This window comes from Hippichthys cyanospilos, chromosome 12 (genome assembly GCF_059441005.1).
Source record: "Hippichthys cyanospilos isolate Australia breed blue-spotted pipefish chromosome 12, RoL_Hcya_1.0, whole genome shotgun sequence".
Lineage (NCBI taxonomy): Eukaryota > Metazoa > Chordata > Actinopteri > Syngnathiformes > Syngnathidae > Hippichthys > Hippichthys cyanospilos.
Genome location: NC_142380.1, coordinates 16,682,114 through 16,700,000, shown reverse-complemented (window position 1 = coordinate 16,700,000; position 17,887 = coordinate 16,682,114). Strand labels below are relative to the sequence as shown.

Genomic DNA, 17,887 nt, shown 5'->3' with positions numbered 1-17,887 from the left:
CGAGAACATGAAACTCCACACAGGAAGGCTGTAACGAGATGGATTTGAATTCGGGTCCATCAACTGTGAAACAGACTAACCACTGTGTCATGAGCCGGCCATTGTTATTATTATTAGTAGTATTTATTCTTTTTATGTATTATGTCATTAATGTAATTGACTGCATAATAATAAGAGTTTTTAAAAGTGTAGTCGTCAGTAGTAGTAGTAGTAGTCAAAATTCAGCTCAGGAACTCTTTGTGTCATTTGCACTTTTCTCATCAGTTGTGGGGTTGCCTTAGTACAAATGTCTATAATGTTTCTAATGATAACAACGATAATAATTATTATTATAATAACAATAATTAGAACAATTTAACTTACAAGCACTATACAAAACACTCAATGATCTTAAACAGCATGGATTTGAAAAAAATAACATGACTGTCATTTGTTTTAGTTTATTTTAAAAGGTATTGTCGAATGTGGCAGCTGAGGGGAGCAGTGGTTAGCACGTCCGGTTCACAGTTCAGGGACCTGAGTTCAAATCAAACTTTGCTTTGGCCTTCCCGTGTGGAATTTGCACCTCCCACACTCCAAAAACATGCATGGGTGGTGTATTGGACATACTAAATTATCCTTATGTGTGATTGGGTGCGTGAACGGTTGTTTGTCTTTGTGTGCCCTGCAATTGGATGGCAACCAGTTCAGGGTTTCCCCTGCCTACTGCCCATAGACGGCTAGGATAGGCCCCATTAAGCCTGCGTCCCTTGTGCTCTCGGAAATGGATGGATGTCGAATGTGTTTTCTTCTGATTCTTTTATAATTGCAACCTACTCAATTGCACTTAGAAGAAGTTCATTCATTCTAAAATCAACTCGAATTAATCCTTGAAAGGATACAAAACAGCTCATCTAATCATGTTTTCACAAAGGTCTAAGGTTCATGAGATCTCACAGTAAATAGTATTTTGTCCTCCCTCAGGCGGAGAGGAAGGAGTGTGCAGCTTTGCTCTTTGCTGGAATGGAAGCTGGTTGGCTACATCCGGTTGTTGGTGACCAGTATGGACTGGACAAAGCGGCTCAGGCCCATCTTGACATAATCGAATCACAAGGGGCCACTGGGAAGATTGTGCTGACTATGTGATAACGTCAATAATTAGGGGTTGTCAAGGCAAAATAAATCAAGAACTCTTGTGATATTTACACATAAATTCGATTGAACTGTTCTTAGTACAGTATGTGAACTCTTTCAGTGCCATGGACGAGCATTCCTGTCTTTTAAAATAGTAATAAAAATAATACATAATAAAATTCTCATCAAGGGCATTTATATATGGAGGGTACCTGACCCCCTTGACTAGTTCTTATTTAATATTAAGACAGTTGAGCACTCTACTGATAACTGTGATCATTGGATAACAGTGTTTTCATCCATACAACACATATATTACATACTTGTAATTCTAAGTAAGGAATGGAAATCAATCTTTCATATGATACCACCCATGTTTACAAAGACATAGCACAACAGTATTCCGGCCTCTGATTTCAAAACTAGGTACAGTAAATATGTGCAGAAAACACTTTATTTGACTTCACAGTTATTCTGGCCGTCCTACAGAAACTTTAACTACAATGTGACTCATGATAATATTGAGTTTAACACCCCTGCTCCAGAGGTTGCCTTTTCCGCTAATGCTTGGCACTGAAAGAGTCAAGATTATTCCATACTTTTATACAGCATAAGATTCATGATTTTTTTTAATTCAGTGCTCGATGACGAATTGCACTAAATAACTCGTTATTTAATACAAATGTCTGTTTTTCATGGTTTTAGCGTTTAAAGCAGATGAAAAAAGTATCAATTAGCATGTAATTTGAATGTATCCTACAATAATTCATTTAATCATCACTAATTATTGTCAATGTAAAGTACCAAAGATAAACAAAAAAAATAACTAGCTTTTTGCAGTCACCATATACATCTTTTCAATAAATTTTTAGAAGCAAAACATTTTTTTTAGTTTTTTTATTTCATTTTGTTTCATTGTGTCAGACACAACATCCCCGCATCTCGGGTGACATCTGGTGCTACTGAATGTGCGCCAACAGTAGCTTGGTAACCTAAGATACACAGTACACAGTGACAGCACATATTAGAGTAGATGGCGCTCACTCCTTCTTTCCGATCCTTATTGATAGATTGCCTAGTTATTGCCCAATGCTTGTATGTAGAACACAGTATGCAGGGACAGCGCTATGTCGTCTGAGTATCTGGTAAGTATTCTTCCCTATGAATTTGCTTGACTCCCGCTAAAAGTAACAAGCCCCGATAGTGCTACTGGTAATTTCAACACTAGTGGTATTCATTGCATTCAGACTTTATTCTGTCCAATGTTATCCCCACTTATTCCTATTTAGCCTCGCTGGAAGCGCAATTTAGTGCTAAAGAACAAGGAAAGGTGATGCTGATGTAAAGCTTTGTTTTAACAGCCCAAACATGTCATGATGTTGACAAAAAGGACATTGTACTAGGCTGTAACCTGATTGACAAGATGCTACCTCATCATCTCACGTTCACTGTAATACAACATGACAAGTAAGTGTACCGCACTATCCCGCGTCATCAAAAATTGAAATGTTTTGCAACCTGTCTGTTGGTTTAATGTTCAATCCTCAGAAAGTTATTTCCCAAACAACTCAAATGTTTTCAGGTTTCTTGCTGATCTTGATGTTATCAATCATCGTTGTCCAGAAATGCTTCCCTGGATCATCATGCCCTGCTTCATGTATGGTTTGTTCTGACAATGCTGTCATCTGTCACAGACTGGCTCATATTATAGGTAATGTACAGTACATGCAGCTCTGGTCTACCCACAGTTCAGCTGTTCTGTGTGCTTGAATCTAAAAAAATTAAGACCAACGACAACACTGCATCTTCCAGTTGTTTAAGCCAGCGGTTCTCAAACATTTTTGAGTCAGGGACCCATTTTAGAAAGCAAATTTTTCAAGGACCCCCATTTAAAGGAACAAACACCCCTTAAAATGTAATATTTATTAGCATTCTTTTTTTTATTTTTTTTTTTATAGGTGCCCTTTTTATACACCAAAAGATTCAATTCGACAAGTATATTTGTCACCTTTCAGCTATACTGAAGTTTAGAAAATAAAAATTGCAAATTGCGCACCTCATAACAAACCGGTTAAATTTCCAATTGTATAGTCAAAAACAGCATTATAAAATAAATGCCACTTTAGCTTTGGTGGTTGCATCACCTCTTAGCAAGCCATTCTAGACACAAAACACATGTTGACAATTTTGACATTTGACATTTCTAAATTATTGCATTTTAAAAAATATATTAAACTGGCAGAATTGATTGCTTTATTTAAGAGCAATGAATATTTTCACAATTTCATATAACATGAAGTTGAAATTAGTACTATAGATAATAATAATAACACCATATATATATATATATATATATATATATATATATATATATATATATATGAACAACCGAATTAGCTCACAGACGCCTGCAGTCAGGCCACAGACCCCACTTTGAGAACGACTGGTTTAAGCTACTGTAATACATATTAGTTGATAAACTTGTTGAAAATTTAATGTAGAAGGAAAGACCTTAAACTCTTTAAAAGTATGACAATATTGCTTTAAAGTAACAAAATATACCAGTGTTTGCAGAATGTTCCCACTATGTGAATCATGTGTTGCTGCATCTGTGTTCCTTTTTGCCATGAGATTTTCTACCCGCACGCCCCAACAAAACAGCCTAACTTTATGTGTAACACTTATTTTCCCGAATGAATGTTGCAAAAATGTTGGTACATATGATGCCCAAGTTGACAAATATGTGTGTGTTTATGACCAGATGCTCCAGACACGACAGAGGCGCTACTTCTCACACAAGGCTCAATCACCACTGTCCAGTCTGCCTCATTGTCTGTCCTTAGCAACATCACTGTCATTGGTAACTTACTACTGATCATTGATATGAATTTCAAAATTGAAAATGGAATGAAACAGGTTTTTTTAAAAAATGTTTAATGTCTGTACATATTGTTTTCCAAAGAAATAGTAATAAACAGAAGTGGGCATTTTGTCAGCACTGACAGGCTGTCTGTCAGTCCGTTGCTGAAGAACGCCCGTTTTGCCAACAGACTGACGAATGACAGGACTGCTGAAAGAAAATGGCAGAATGGCAATTCTTATCTGTAATTGTAATCGTCGGAAAAGGTATTACATTGGATGTCTGTCATATCAGCCATATAGCTGGAGTTATTATCGTACGAAATGCAATATGTCTGCAATCAGTGTGAATGTGGTCACTTTACAGTACTGTGCCACCAAGCAGCAGAGAACTATGTTCAGTTGAGTGAATGAACTGAGTTGATGCAGTTTACTACCTGTCATTCACACATGTATGACAGATGACTTTACCAGAGATTTATTTGTACTTGCTCCCTGTCTTAGTGCTGGTTTCAGGTTTCTTGCGGATAATTCTGGGATGCGTTTCAAGTAACCAATGAATGGAGAGCAAATTTCTCTGATTTCTCTGATTGGCTGTTGGCCAGGAAAATCAAGATATAAGTTTTTTAAGTCCCAAATTAAAGACGTTTTTTTGGTAAATTCAACCTCAGCAATACTTTTTTTCACTTGTAGTGTATGTGATAGATGAAATTTAGACATATTTAGACGAATGTTGATATCTTCTATCGTTGTAAGGCAGGCAATTATAAATGAGAATTGAAATCCGCCATCAGGGAGTCATGTAAAGCATGATAATGCCATCATGTGGATACGATTGCTGAATACGCTTGTTCTCGTACCAAAACATGATGGTGTATTATAGCCTAGAGCCAAACCCCTTAGTTAGCCTTGTTTTTGTGTTAAAATTATATTACTGAGTTGTGTGTCAATTACAGTGTAATTGTAGCACCACAGACATGGTGATAACTTGTGTAAGTAAGTAAGTGTAAGTAATAAAACAGAATAAAAAACTAGTATGAAATCACACAAAAGTAGATCAGCACCTGACGAACAATGGACCAGAAGATAAACTTGTCAAATGTCGCCCTATAATGGTGGCGGAAGGTTGGGCAAAAATACATCAACTGACTGACGTTCCGACGATTTCGTATGGTTCGAAAAAATGACAGACCGACGATGACGTAGAGGGGTCGGGGCTCTGACAACTGTCGGACCAGAAAAAAAAATGTAAGCCTCTCATTCATTACCTCTGGTAATGAGTGTAAAGTACTGGAAATTTTTTGCCGTTTGCAACTGTGGTCTGTCATCCAACAGGTCTGAGCCACAATCGTATTTCTGCAATGGATGTACAAGCCTTCAGAAACATGCCCTTCCTGCACACATTATTGCTGGACCACAACCTCCTCACCAGTCAGGCCTTGCAGGATGATGTGCTGTCCAATCTTTCCCATCTCCAGGTACTCGCATTGGACCACAACCTTATCAGCCAGGTAAGTCCTTCCCAAGGATCCTTTTCAGACTTAAGAGAACAGAAATATAAGCGCTAGTAAAGAGCATTAAATTTGGAATGAGTCCGTAAAGCCTGCTAATTGATGTGCAGATCCAAGCTGACTGGTTCAAAGGCACTACAGCACTCCGAACCTTAAGCCTGGAGGGAAACCGAATCACCAGTTTAGACCCTGGTTCTCTCCCTCCTCACAATCTCAGACAACTAGAGAATCTGGATCTGTCTGATAACTTAATAAAGAGCCTGGAGACAAAAAGGTTAGTGCATTATATTGGCAGTAGGGAATGGGTAGCTTGTAGGCCCCCACACAAATTGGCCCCGTGTTTTATTTCTCTAAATGGCTCCACAGTCGTGCTGATGAAAAATTGTGGGTCCTCCCCACCATTTAAGTCACCCATCCCTGATTTAAAGGTTTCAAAGAAATTGTTCTGAGACAAATGACTATTGTGTGGAATATGCTGTCGTCCTTTAGCTTCCATGGTTTGGTGCGCCTTCGCAACTTGGATATGTCCAGAAATCGTCTGAGCTCAGCTCCTTCTCAGTCTTTTTCCTACCTCAGCTGGTTGACAAACCTCAACCTCGATCTCAACTCATGGAATTGTTCTTGCCAGCTGCTGGATTTGGCGGCTTTCCTTTCAGCCTTCATACAACACCCCGATAAGGCATGAACCTCCATCTGTTCCCCCGAGAAATATTTGATGTGCTGGCTCAGGTTTAAACTTAAACCTCTCCTGCTGTCTACAGACATTGTATAATGGACGGAGGATGGTGTGTGTGAGCGCTGACAATCCGGCTGTAAGTACAGTGCTGGAGCTGACCGAAGCCAACTGTGTCCCATCCAATCAGAACATCACGGTGCAGATAGAGACAAGAGACAGTGTGACGCCTCAAGTATATGCTCGGGATTTAGCCATTACAGCTGTACTCTGCTTTGTTGGTAAGCATGGAATAAGTCGCATCACTACAGGGAAGTTATTATATTGTTAATGACCACTTTTAAATGTGTAATTAATGTAAATAAATGTGTAATGGAGTTACAGTATGTTTCTATGACGACAACATAACCTGTGTTTGCAGAATGCACCATAGACAGCAGAGGTGGGCAGCTTACATTCTTTTGCATGTCCGACATTCGTCAGAGCCCCGCTCCTTTTCCCTCATCGTCAGTCTGTCATTTTTTCAAGCCGTATGAAATTGTAATCGTCAGTCCGTCGATGTATTTTTGCCCAACCTTACGCCACCACTAGAGGGTGACATTTGACTTTTTTTCTGGTCTGTCATTCGTCAGACACTGGTCTACTTCTGTCTGCACTTATACTAATTTTTTTTGTTTTAGTATGCAAGACTTAAAGTTAACACCAAGTCTGTGGTCCTACAGTTACACTGCAATTGAAACACAACCCAGTAATATAAGTGTATCACGAAAACAAATCCCTAAGGGGTTTAACCTTAGGCTAAATTCACCATCATGTTTAATGCATGGCATGAAAATGCAATCAGCAATCATGTCCACTGGATAGCATTATCATGCTTTACATGACTCTCAAATAGTAGATGTCGATTCTCATTTATGACTTCCCGCTCGACAACTATTGGTTGACGGTTTTATTAACAGTTGTCTAAATTTCATGTCATATACACAACAAGTGAATCAACAAGTATTGCTGAGGTTGAACGTACTAAAAAACGTCTTTAATTTGGGAATTTAAAAACTTCTATCCTGCATTTCTTGGTCAAGAGCCAATCAAGGAAAAAATGCACATTTGGTCTGCATTCATTGGTTACTTAAAACACTTCCCAGAATGCTCTTATCAGCAAGAAACCTGAAACAAGGACTAAGTAAGGGAGCAACTATAAATAAATCTCTGGTAAAGTCAGCTGTGTTACATCTGTAAACGACAAGTAGTGATTTGAACCAACCCAGTTTATTCACTCAACTGTACACATTTCTCTGCTGCTTGGTGGCACAATACTGTAGTATGTTTTAGTATTTGTAGTACAGTACTTTTAGTAATCATCAGCACTTAAAGAAGAAATCAAATTTAAAAAAAAATACAGTTACCTTATATGTGCCTTCACTAGTTTAAACATGCGGTTCTCATTAATATTGCATTACTGGAATATGAATTAAGATGCAAAATCCAGTCTCGTTTTAATCTATTTCAGTGGGCAGCCAATTTTCACTTGCTTTCCAACTAAAATAATATCACAGTGTTGTGATTTGCTATTCAGTCCAGTTTCCAACCTCAGATTTGTTTTTTTTTTTAAAACAAGGTTTTCCCACAACCGAAATGAACTTAATCCATTCCAAGACCTGTCGTCATTGAGCAATCTGTCAAAAGATGAATGAGTAACAATGAATAGCGTGTATACAGTGAAACAGAACCCAAACCTACAGTACTTGATGAGTGAGGGCATCCCATTTTAAACATACCAAACAAAATAGGCAAGTATTCAAACATATTTTGCTGTTTATCAGGTGGCGTTATCTTGACACTGCTGGCATTCCTGATCTGCTATCAAAATTATCGCCAAAAGAAAGCATCAGAAAATCAAAAACACAAGGCCACAGAAGAAGGCAGCGGCCCAGCGACCAACTATCATGCTAGTCAATATGATAATAGTGAAAAGCAGAGGGAACTCTTTTTGCAAGCTCACCAGCTATGGGACAGAGACAGCAAACCATGGGACTCAAAGACAGAGAAATACGGAAGCACGTTTCAAATTCGAGCTGACGAAAACGAAGATTGTTTCAGCTGTCCAGATTGCGAGGCTGAATCAACACTAAATCACTGGGACAACAGGTTGGCTGACGTAATGGAGACAGAGCATGATGGAGACAGAAGAAGATTAAATATGTTGATTATGGAGGATAGGAAGAAACATGAAAGCCAGCAAGAAATTTTAAGAGGAGACACACCTCAACACTTACCCTCTCGTGGTTGCTCTTCTTCTCATCATTGGAAGCACAATTACAATCATACACCAGATACCCTTGCTGCTTATTATGCAAACAATGAGATTGCTATGAATGCAGATATGGGAGTTAAGAGTAAATCTGCAATGCTCCGTTGTAAGAGCTGCCATAGGACATACAGAAAGTCAGTACAGAATATGAGAGAAAGTAGGATTCACTCAAACATGAGAGACACTTCTCTGTTTGATGACTCAATCTCTCAAATTAACAATACAGGGAAGATGAATGACTACGACCACTTCTACGCAATGAAAAACATGAAAATAAGAAAGCAAAGAAGAAACGTGACATTCAATATTGAAAGAAGGGATGAACGAAAGTCAAAGAAGACCGAAGGCGTAAAGATGTCCAGAAACGTGGAGAACAGAAGAGAGAAGAACGACAAAGGAACGCTACAATCCAGTGGCTTGCAGAGCTCTAAGCTTAAATTGAAACCGTTTCAGAAGACAAAGGTCCATCCGAAAAGGAAAACTGAGCCAGAGAGAGGTCACTCCAAGAAAAAGAAAGACAGAAGGCAGAGGGAAAAACAAATAGAAACGTTTGAAGATAAAGTAACATCAGGTGAACGATCAAAAAGAAGCAGGAAGATAGGGAAGAAAACATCGGAGATTGAGGGAAAGATTGATGATGAGGATGCAAAAGATGTCGTAAAAGATCACATAGTCAAGGCAACATCTATAAGTCTGCAAAATAACCAGGGAAATGCAGAAGGTGACCAAAGAGAGACACAACAAAGAAAGATGCAACTGCCAGCAAGTACTACAGCTAGCACCACAAACCTATCTGACCCCACCAACAAGGAAGGGGCCTCCATCATCAAGCAGAATCCGACAGTTTCATATCAGGGATCAGGGATGGTTCTTGGCAGTCCTCAGCTTTCTACTCAGCAACCGTTGATCTTCTCTGATAGTGACATAATTCGTTCAACGAGTCATTTCTTTCATGGATCAGCGGGTTCACAGCAAACTCTTCTAATGACCACAACAACCCCAGTGGGTGGGTCACTGGTACCAACAGGTGCCACCAATAATATTTTAACTAATGTGGTAAGTAGTAGATCTGTGTCCTTGAGCGGTGTTTCAAATAGTAGCCAAGGAGACTCCATATCACCCAGGACATCTCTTCTAGCAATTGCAGGAAATGGCAACCCTTTGTTACAGACTACGCCACTTCATGGTTCCCTGCCTGAAGGACTTGGACACAACACAGCTCTTAATTCTTCCTCCAACCAAACTCTTCATCAAAGTCAACTGGATCTTGACAGCTCGAGTCTTCTACCAAGTGTTAAGTCAGACCAGTGCCTGGATCAAGACCATCTGACTGGAGATAGACACTTTACTCTGGCCCCTGAATATGAACCTCCAAACTCATTTTCTCCAATTTTGGCATCTCAAAGTTTAGATAGCTCAGCAGAGGTGAACTCTCAAGTTCTCGAAGCAGTAAACACTGTTGAGAATTTGACAAAAAGTTGCAGTCAGACAGACAATATGTCTGTGCCAGATGGTGGGATGGACAGTCTATTTGTCAAAGGAAGGCCAGAAACGGAAGTACAAGCCCTGTCTGAAGGAAGCACCCTGGGTGCAGACGTGTCTCCTCAAGTTGCATCCACACAGAGCACCTCCTCTTTAGGTAGCGCAATGGCAACCTCTTCTATGCTGCAGAAGGAGTACCTTCCAGAGGAAGCTGGTTCCTCCTCGAGGAGGAAGCTGAGGCTGGTCCTCCCTGAAAAGACTTCCGGCCGAGAACCCACAGCACTGGAAAAGAAAATACGCTAATTGCTTAACCCTTTAGATGAGCTACAGCTGTGGTCTCCAACCTTTTTTTTTTTTTTCCAGGGGGTCTAAAAATGTTCAAAAATGTATGTAAATGACATTAAGTCAATCATAAAACTGAATTACAAAAGCTATTATTTTCAAGGGAAATACCTGGTACAAACAGAAATAACTGCAACTGAACGAGCTAAATGCATACAGGGCAGCACTATATAACATGAAGAAGAACAACTAACATTAGCTAGCTAGCATGTTATTCACAGTCACAAGTTGTTGGATCAACAAACAAGCTAAAGCCTCATAACGATCCTGATCGTTTGAATCAGGTATGTCGGGGAAATAAACCTGGAAAACATACAGGACAGTGGCCCTCGAGGACCGAGTTTGGACACCTCTGCCATAATCCATAATCCACAAATGGAATCGATGTATTAATTGCAGTACATACTGTTTACCGCTAGAGAGAAGTGTGTACCTCTTTCTGCATGAGTTGAAAATCTGGATAAATTATTTCACTTTGAAACCTGTACAGTGTTGGGCAAGTTACTTCAAAACTTTAATGCATTATTTATTACTCATACCGTCATTCAAAGTAATTAGTTCTATTAAAATATTACTGTATATGAAATGTATGGCATTACACTACTTTTGCATTATTTTTACATTACTTTAACCAGCATACCTGGAAATATAGATTTGGCATTCTAAATGTATTAGGCTCTTTACATATCCAGTGGAATGACCTTAAGCTAAACTTAAGTAAACATGCTGAGAATAAATATTATTGCTCCCTTGGACTTGTCAATGATGCCTAGATTGCTTGAAATGTAAAATAAAACCGTACAAAAACGACCTGAACAGAGTTCTTTGCATACCCACAATACACCAGCGCCATCTCAAGGCAACCAAATGAACTGGATTCATGTCATCAAATGCTTCCATTAATATTATAAATTTAGAGGGTTTATTCGCGTTTTTTTGGGCTATATATGATCATGCACTGTATCGCGCGTTACTGTAATTTGTATCGAGTAAAACATTACTTTTTTTGTGTGTAATGCCTTTCACTCCAGCAAAACGTAATGCATTACAGTAATTACATTACTTTTGTAATGACTCCCAACACTGACAGTGTGCACTTTCGTCAGGAATAATATAGTCTAAAAACCGCTTTATAGAACTGTTAGCTATGTAAACACCGTTTTCCACCCCAAGTTGCCGAATAAAATCTAACTTATAACATTATATATAATCTAAAATATTACATTATATACTTTATGTTAAATATGAATTTCCAGTGTACTCAGATTCACTAACATTTATGGATGCAATAACCAAAATTACATTCTAAGCACTGATATTTATTTATTTATTCAATCCCATCAAGATGTGGAGTTATTCAATTTGCTTTGTGTTGAACCTAACAACCATTGCATGTTGCTCATTTTATGCATTAACATTCCATTCCATTGGTGCAACACACTTAACTGTCGTTTGATAGCGGCCTAATGCAAATATAAACTGTCCCATGAACAGAAACGCATTATGGAGTGTTGACATGATAATGAACAATTTCTTCATGGTCCGCCTTCCAGATGGGGCCCAAAAATTCTCCATTGTCTTAATCCGTATCCTAGTATTGCAAAATCTATTTATTCAAACCGGCATCAATTACACGAAATATTCGGTTCAGTGCTGTAAGCATAACATATTGGACACAATAAAACTACTTTATAATATAATGTTGCATATCGGGTCATTCCAGTATTGGAGGACACAGTGTTAATTATCTACATTTTTGAAATTCATAACAGTAAATCGTTTTATGCTCTCCAGCCATTGAAATATAATTATTAAATTCCAAAGGATTTATTCCTTGATTTTATCTTTTTTTTTTTTTTTTTTTTAGTATCACACAAAAACTTGATGGTTGAGTTGGCCCAATCAAATTGTATGATGGTTTTGTATGTTTTTCTTTTAATACATTGTAAAATGTTACATTTTTCAAAAAATGTTGGATGCCTAAATTCTTATAGTTTTGGGATTTAAAATGTCCCAAAATGCCAAGCACTGACGTTGCTCTTAAAAACATTTGAGCATGAATGTTTCAATGTGTGAGAAAAACTGAACTTGCTTTTGAGACCAAACTGATATGCGAAACAACAGTTGTTGTCAGGAGGAAGGCCTTTTGCCAGCCATGTTTAGACCGCAATCGGTGGAGTTTTAGAATTATTATTCATTATTTTCCCCATGTAGCTGAAACACTGCCTGTCTGGTATGGTTGCCATCATGTATTGTATGATGTATCAGACATAAACAACTACAAAAACAACATCAAGCGTTGAGAGAAATGACTGCACATCAATGCAGCATTGACTTTATTCTCAAACACATTTTTAGAATCTAAAAATAAGAAAATCTTCATGGTTGTTGCCCAGAGTCCTTTTATCTGCCAAAAACACAAAATACAAAAAGATACAAGGTGAGCAAGAGAGAGAGAGTCTCTCTCTTCATCATTAACACTAAAACATAACTTGATTAAAAACATTTAAACACAGCCGACAAAACAATAGTTATATGTTCATAAATAGCCTCTGTGCACAGAGAAGTAGAGATGACAAAAGAGACCATGCAGCTCCATCAACCACTCCACTCTCGTTTCATCATTACTCACTCACTTGTTCACTAACTCACTCGCAAACACACATGCACACGCATCGCATTTTGGGAACAAATCAATTTTGGAAACAGACAAGACATATACATGGAGGAGTCGTCGTCGTCGTCATATAAATCAGTGGTCCCCAACCAGCAGTCCCCTATTATACCCCCCCAGGAAAAAAAACAAACAAAAAAAAAAAACATTTTTTTTGATTGCACATATGTCAACTCCTATCACCGTTGCCCTGTCGATTGCATACCGAGGGGCAATACAGTATTAGTGGGGCTGGGTGAGTACCAAAATTCCCTAAATATAAGACACACCCTTAATTTGGGGGTCAAATTCTGCTATTTCCTATGTTACCATGTATAAGACGCACCGACACTTTGGCAACAACGTAAACACGATACAAAACAGAATGAATCTCTCGATTTTCTTGTGTTCATATCCATAAATTATGTATTTGTTGAGTGTAAAGTGTTTCAGATTTCCCACACTGTGAGCAGTCGGTGAAAGCAACTCTTGTAACCTCCTCCAAGCAGTCGTTTTTCTTTCTCCCCAGGGGAAAGTTGCGCACGATCCGTGTTTCCCCAAGACTACGGCTGTGTGTATATGCCAAAAGAACGCAATTAATAATTGAGTGAAATGAAATACCTTTCCGCACTGTCAATAGAATCAGCTGGAGACATAACTTTGACATGATCCGCTCCATTTTAGTCTTACTCCTGTGTTTGAACAAGGATGGACTCGGACGGTGGTTCAGCCTGCTCGCTTCTTTTATTAAAGTAATGCCATAACATCCTCAGCTAACACGAGCTGCTGTTAGCTGCACTTGCCAACTGATTTCCGCCCTGTGCTCATCCCGTTACGGTTATTATTGTAAGCAAGAATACAACCGATATAAAAATGCATAAACATGACAGATCAATCTTCCTCGAACAGTGTTATTTTTGGGGAAAAAAATGCGTCTTATATTTGGGGAATTACGGTATATGATTAAGAACCGCGATATTACGTGGCTAGCTGCGAGCTGACGCCGTATTTTCTCAATCAGATGTGGCGGAAATATGCATGACTGCAATCTGAGTCCAGCTTATCCTTCTAACTTTGGCTGGAATTTGGCAAAAACATGAAAGAAATAGTAAACAGAAAGTGTAGTAACATGGCTGACCGTGCAGCGCAACATCCGGCTGAAGGCCAGCCGTGACTTAGCGTCATCTTCTGAAGATAACGTGATTTTGATGAGAGTTCCTTCCCATTGCTTGTGTGGCGGCGCTTCTAATGTGATGTTGCGATTGTGTGAAGCCATTGTGCAAGGTATGTCGGCAAGACCATAAACCTGTTGAATCATTTGAGCATGTGGCACCACTGAGGGCTAACGCTAGCAAGTTTCTATTAAGGTAAGCTCTTTTGATCTCCCCAGAAATGATTGGTAATATTTTTTTTAAATCATGCACATTGTTGAGATGCTGACACCATATGTAAGGATCATAATGTGAAGATGATTTATTTTACATTTTAAGTCAGGGCTTCATTTTTAACAGTTCGTTGGATGTGTTTCTTTTCTTTTTTTTTTTTTTAAATACAGGTATTATTCTGTATTTCTGGGGTGAAAATGTTACCGATCTGCGGAAATAATGGGCTTGTCTCAACCGGTTTGTGACACTAAAAAGGTTGGGGACCACTGTTGTAACTTTTGAATTCACCAAATAATTAATTGGTATTTCATCATTTCAGAGACTAAAATACACAGGGTTTGTGGCCAACAGATGCGAGCACCACTATGAGAAAAAAATCTTGGCCTTGTGTGTGCTCTGTTCTTTTACTTTGGCGCAGCAGTATACTATGGGGGTAAAGAAAACTAATTAACTGGATAAAGGGTCAGTCTGAACAATCACATTACAATATTATACAAGCGCTCTTCAGAGCTTTTTACTGGTAGTCCAGCCAAACTATACAAAAAGAAGAACAAAAGTAGTTGGGGCTCATGGTTATTGAAGAATTTAAAGGAGTATTAGGGTTACATAGAAAAAAACAACTACAATGAAAAGAGTCAGAAAATAAAGACAATGTTATGCAAATGAAGGGGGAATGCAAAACAGTAAATTAATTATGTTGGAAATGTACCATTCTATTCAAGTAATATAACATTTTATGACATTGCCGGATCTTAATATATAATGTCCTTGTCCCTTCTATTTTTTGTGACCCTAATACTCCTTGTAACGTTTGGCTAAAATAATCCATTTGTGAGGGCTCCTGTATTACATTATATACATCAACCTGTACTCGTTCAAGCTCTTTTGTGGAGCCCATCCTTTCAGTTCAAATCAATATACACTTAAGTAGTAGATAAAATACAGCCAGTCTAACTAATCTATGTACAGAAGCAGGACGTCTTCCTGACTTTACCTGTCCTTTCTTCTCTCCCAAGCGCTCAGTCATTTGGTGCTAAACATATGCCCCATGTAGTTTCTCATATTTGCTGTCAGCTGTACTGTACTCTAATTCATTCTGAATAAACAAGAGTAGTTAATCCGAGTTTTTGTCAGTGTTGTAGGGCCTCAGCTGCAAGTCCACTTGCGTATTTGCCTCTCGTAGTGGTTCAGGTGAGCTCCCTCACCGGCAGAAGTAGAATGTGAAGGATGTTTGGTGTCACTGCTCTGAATTAACTCAGGTACAAAGTTTTATCTCGCTGGTGACCGCTGGAGGACAGAAAACAAACAGTTAGCAAAACCTTCTTTATGCTACAATTCCAGAAAAGCAACAAGGAATTCTTCCAATGCATTTGCACTGGAGTACCACCCAAAGTTGTCGTACTGCTTAGTAAACTCCAAATTGCTTTAATCAGACTTTACTGAGGGCACTGCCGAGTCTTAATGCTAACATTTTTCACGGGGAACCTGCGAGGAAAATGAAGTACCTGGAGAAATCCATGCAACGGTAGAAACATGCCAACTCTTTGTGGCATTACATTCGATTGTATTTGCTTTCACAACAAAGAGAAATAAATTAATATGTAGACCGTTACATTAGTGGACTTGTCTATCCCTATAATTGTGCAGTCAATTATTTAAAACAAAAATGGGCGAATACTGGATATCGGCCAGGATAAAATTGAATACAGAGTTTTTCTTTGGAAAAAAAACAAAAAAACAACTACATTGCGGAGAGAGGAGTTGTTAAGCGGAAGAAAAAAAAACTACATTGCGGAGAGAGGAGTTGTTAAGGTTTCCTGCATTCCAAATAGGCAAGCTATCTATTAATGCACTTGCCACTGGCACTCCTTGGAAGCTGAACTACTACTGCAGTACAGATATTTACTTCAATTATTAAACCTTATACAGTAAATGTACTGGTATTCTTTCGCTGTACGTAGTAGGGATCACGGTGAGCGCTTGTTCTGATGTCCATTTAAGATCAAGTAAAAAGGAGTTTAACAAACATGATTAAAAAGCAGGATTTACACTTTAAATTCCAGTTTATTACAAAAGGCAAAAAGATTCCAAAGCTTTTGGCTTTCACAATCTCTCAGCCGCCTGCGTACTCGAAGCAATGGTCACATTTAATTACTACAGTGCTCAATAAGCTAAAAATTAAGAACAGCACTGACCACAAATGTCATCACTAAGCACGTTAGGCACGTTAGCTGCTATGGGAGAGTAGAGGTTTTCGATGCTTGGAAAATAAATTTGACAGGAAGGAGGATTTTTTTTAAGTTGATGCGCCATCAATCACAAAGCCATCAAATCCCACTAGTATGCCCCCGAAACATTCATCTATTATCGATTGCTGACAGATGCCCCAAATGTCTTGTCTTCTTGTGTTCGAACCCTGCTCTTGGGTGGATGCCCAGGTGGCACCGCCCGTTGGCATTTCCTCTCTGCATGCGCTGTAAGTTTAACATTAAATTCATCAGTAAATATTTACTTACAGGCAGCTCGGTGGCGCAGTGAATAACGCGTCTGCCTGACAGTTAAAGGGACACAAGTTCGAATCCACCTCGCTCCAGCCTTCCTGTCTGGAGTTTGTATGTTCTCCCCTAGCCCGTGTGGGTTCCCTCAGGCTTCTTCTCACATTCCCAAAATGTGCATGGCAGTGAGAATTGGAGTTACTAAATTGTCCTTAGCATAAATGGTTGTTTTTCTCTGCGTGCCAAGTGATTGCCTGGCAACCAGTTCAGGGTGTCCCCTGCCTACTCCTGAAGTCAGCTGTGATAGGCACCAGCAAGCCTGCAATCCTTGTGAGGATAAACAGCTCTAGAGACCTTGCGTTTTTTTTGTTTTGAAAAAGTACAGTAATTCAGTTCGTTGTTGTTCAAAGCTTTAGGGGCACGAAAAAACTATTTGATTGATTATATGTCATTTAAAAAGAGAAAAAAAACGATTACTCGGTTGTCAAGAAGAATCCCTGCCAAATATCCGAATCAGCATCAGTTACTGTATATCATACTTTCCAGCAGTTGGAATACAATAGAAACACTCACGAAGACACCGCTGCATATTTCCTTGGACTTGTGATGTTCCCCGAACACTTACCCGTTGCCATGGTAATCACCGCTCCAGTCGAGAGATGGGTGATGGTTGGGCATGTGTCGACTCAGCTGGTGGTAGTCCACTGATGATGACATTACCGCACCGTTATTCATCAGACCTCCTCCGATTGGCTGATACTCGGGCTGGAGGGAGTAGGCCTGGAATAAAATAAAATAAAATAAAATAAAATAAAATAAAAGTGAACAATTGTCCCGAAATATACTAGTGAGCAGTGGACGGCAAGACTGATATTCTGAGGGCTCTCATAGAGTTGACTGAGTGCATACATAATGGGAGTTGGTAGATTTGTGGGCGCAGAATAGCGCCATCAAGTTGATCAATTACACAGTTTGGAGTGTCTCACTGACTGCAGGATGAGATGTGACGAAGAGATAAGAGACGGAGAGGGAGGTGAACAGGAGCTCATGTCTCTAATGGCAA

The 17,887-nt window shown here is 39.0% G+C and overlaps 3 protein-coding genes across 5 annotated transcripts in view; 2 read left to right on the top strand and 1 right to left on the bottom strand.

Annotated features, from left to right (window-relative positions):
- cryz (crystallin, zeta (quinone reductase)) overlaps nucleotides 1–1,993 on the top strand; it is a 6,854-nt gene extending 4,861 nt beyond the window's left edge. The window contains exon 8 of the mRNA XM_088429002.1: nucleotides 964–1,993. Within this exon, the coding sequence (XP_088285128.1) occupies nucleotides 964–1,125 (162 nt within the window). The 3' untranslated portion in view covers nucleotides 1,126–1,993. The remainder of the gene's footprint in view (nucleotides 1–963) is intronic.
- Nucleotides 1,994–2,138: 145 nt separating this feature from the next.
- lrrc53 (leucine rich repeat containing 53) lies at nucleotides 2,139–12,703 on the top strand. Of its 2 annotated transcripts, XM_088428997.1 has the most exons (8): nucleotides 2,139–2,580; nucleotides 2,696–2,824; nucleotides 3,875–3,973; nucleotides 5,308–5,483; nucleotides 5,594–5,757; nucleotides 5,973–6,162; nucleotides 6,245–6,437; nucleotides 7,980–12,703. In XM_088428997.1, exons 1-8 carry the CDS (start codon nucleotides 2,574–2,576, stop codon nucleotides 10,250–10,252), a joined length of 3,231 nt encoding a protein of 1,076 aa, XP_088285123.1. In that variant the 5' UTR covers nucleotides 2,139–2,573; the 3' UTR covers nucleotides 10,253–12,703. The 2 variants fall into 2 exon arrangements, with proteins under 2 accessions (XP_088285123.1, XP_088285124.1); XM_088428998.1 differs by lacking the exons at nucleotides 2,139–2,580; nucleotides 2,696–2,824; nucleotides 3,875–3,973 and adding an exon at nucleotides 4,019–4,239.
- Nucleotides 12,591–17,887, bottom strand: part of tox (thymocyte selection-associated high mobility group box) — a 57,812-nt gene continuing 52,515 nt past the window's right edge. For both annotated transcript variants that reach the window (XM_088429001.1, XM_088429000.1), the window contains 2 exons: nucleotides 17,450–17,604; nucleotides 12,591–15,616 (listed from right to left, as the gene is read on the bottom strand). In XM_088429001.1, coding sequence (XP_088285127.1) covers nucleotides 15,580–15,616; nucleotides 17,450–17,604 — 192 coding nt within the window. In that variant the 3' untranslated portion in view covers nucleotides 12,591–15,579. The remainder of the gene's footprint in view (nucleotides 15,617–17,449; nucleotides 17,605–17,887) is intronic.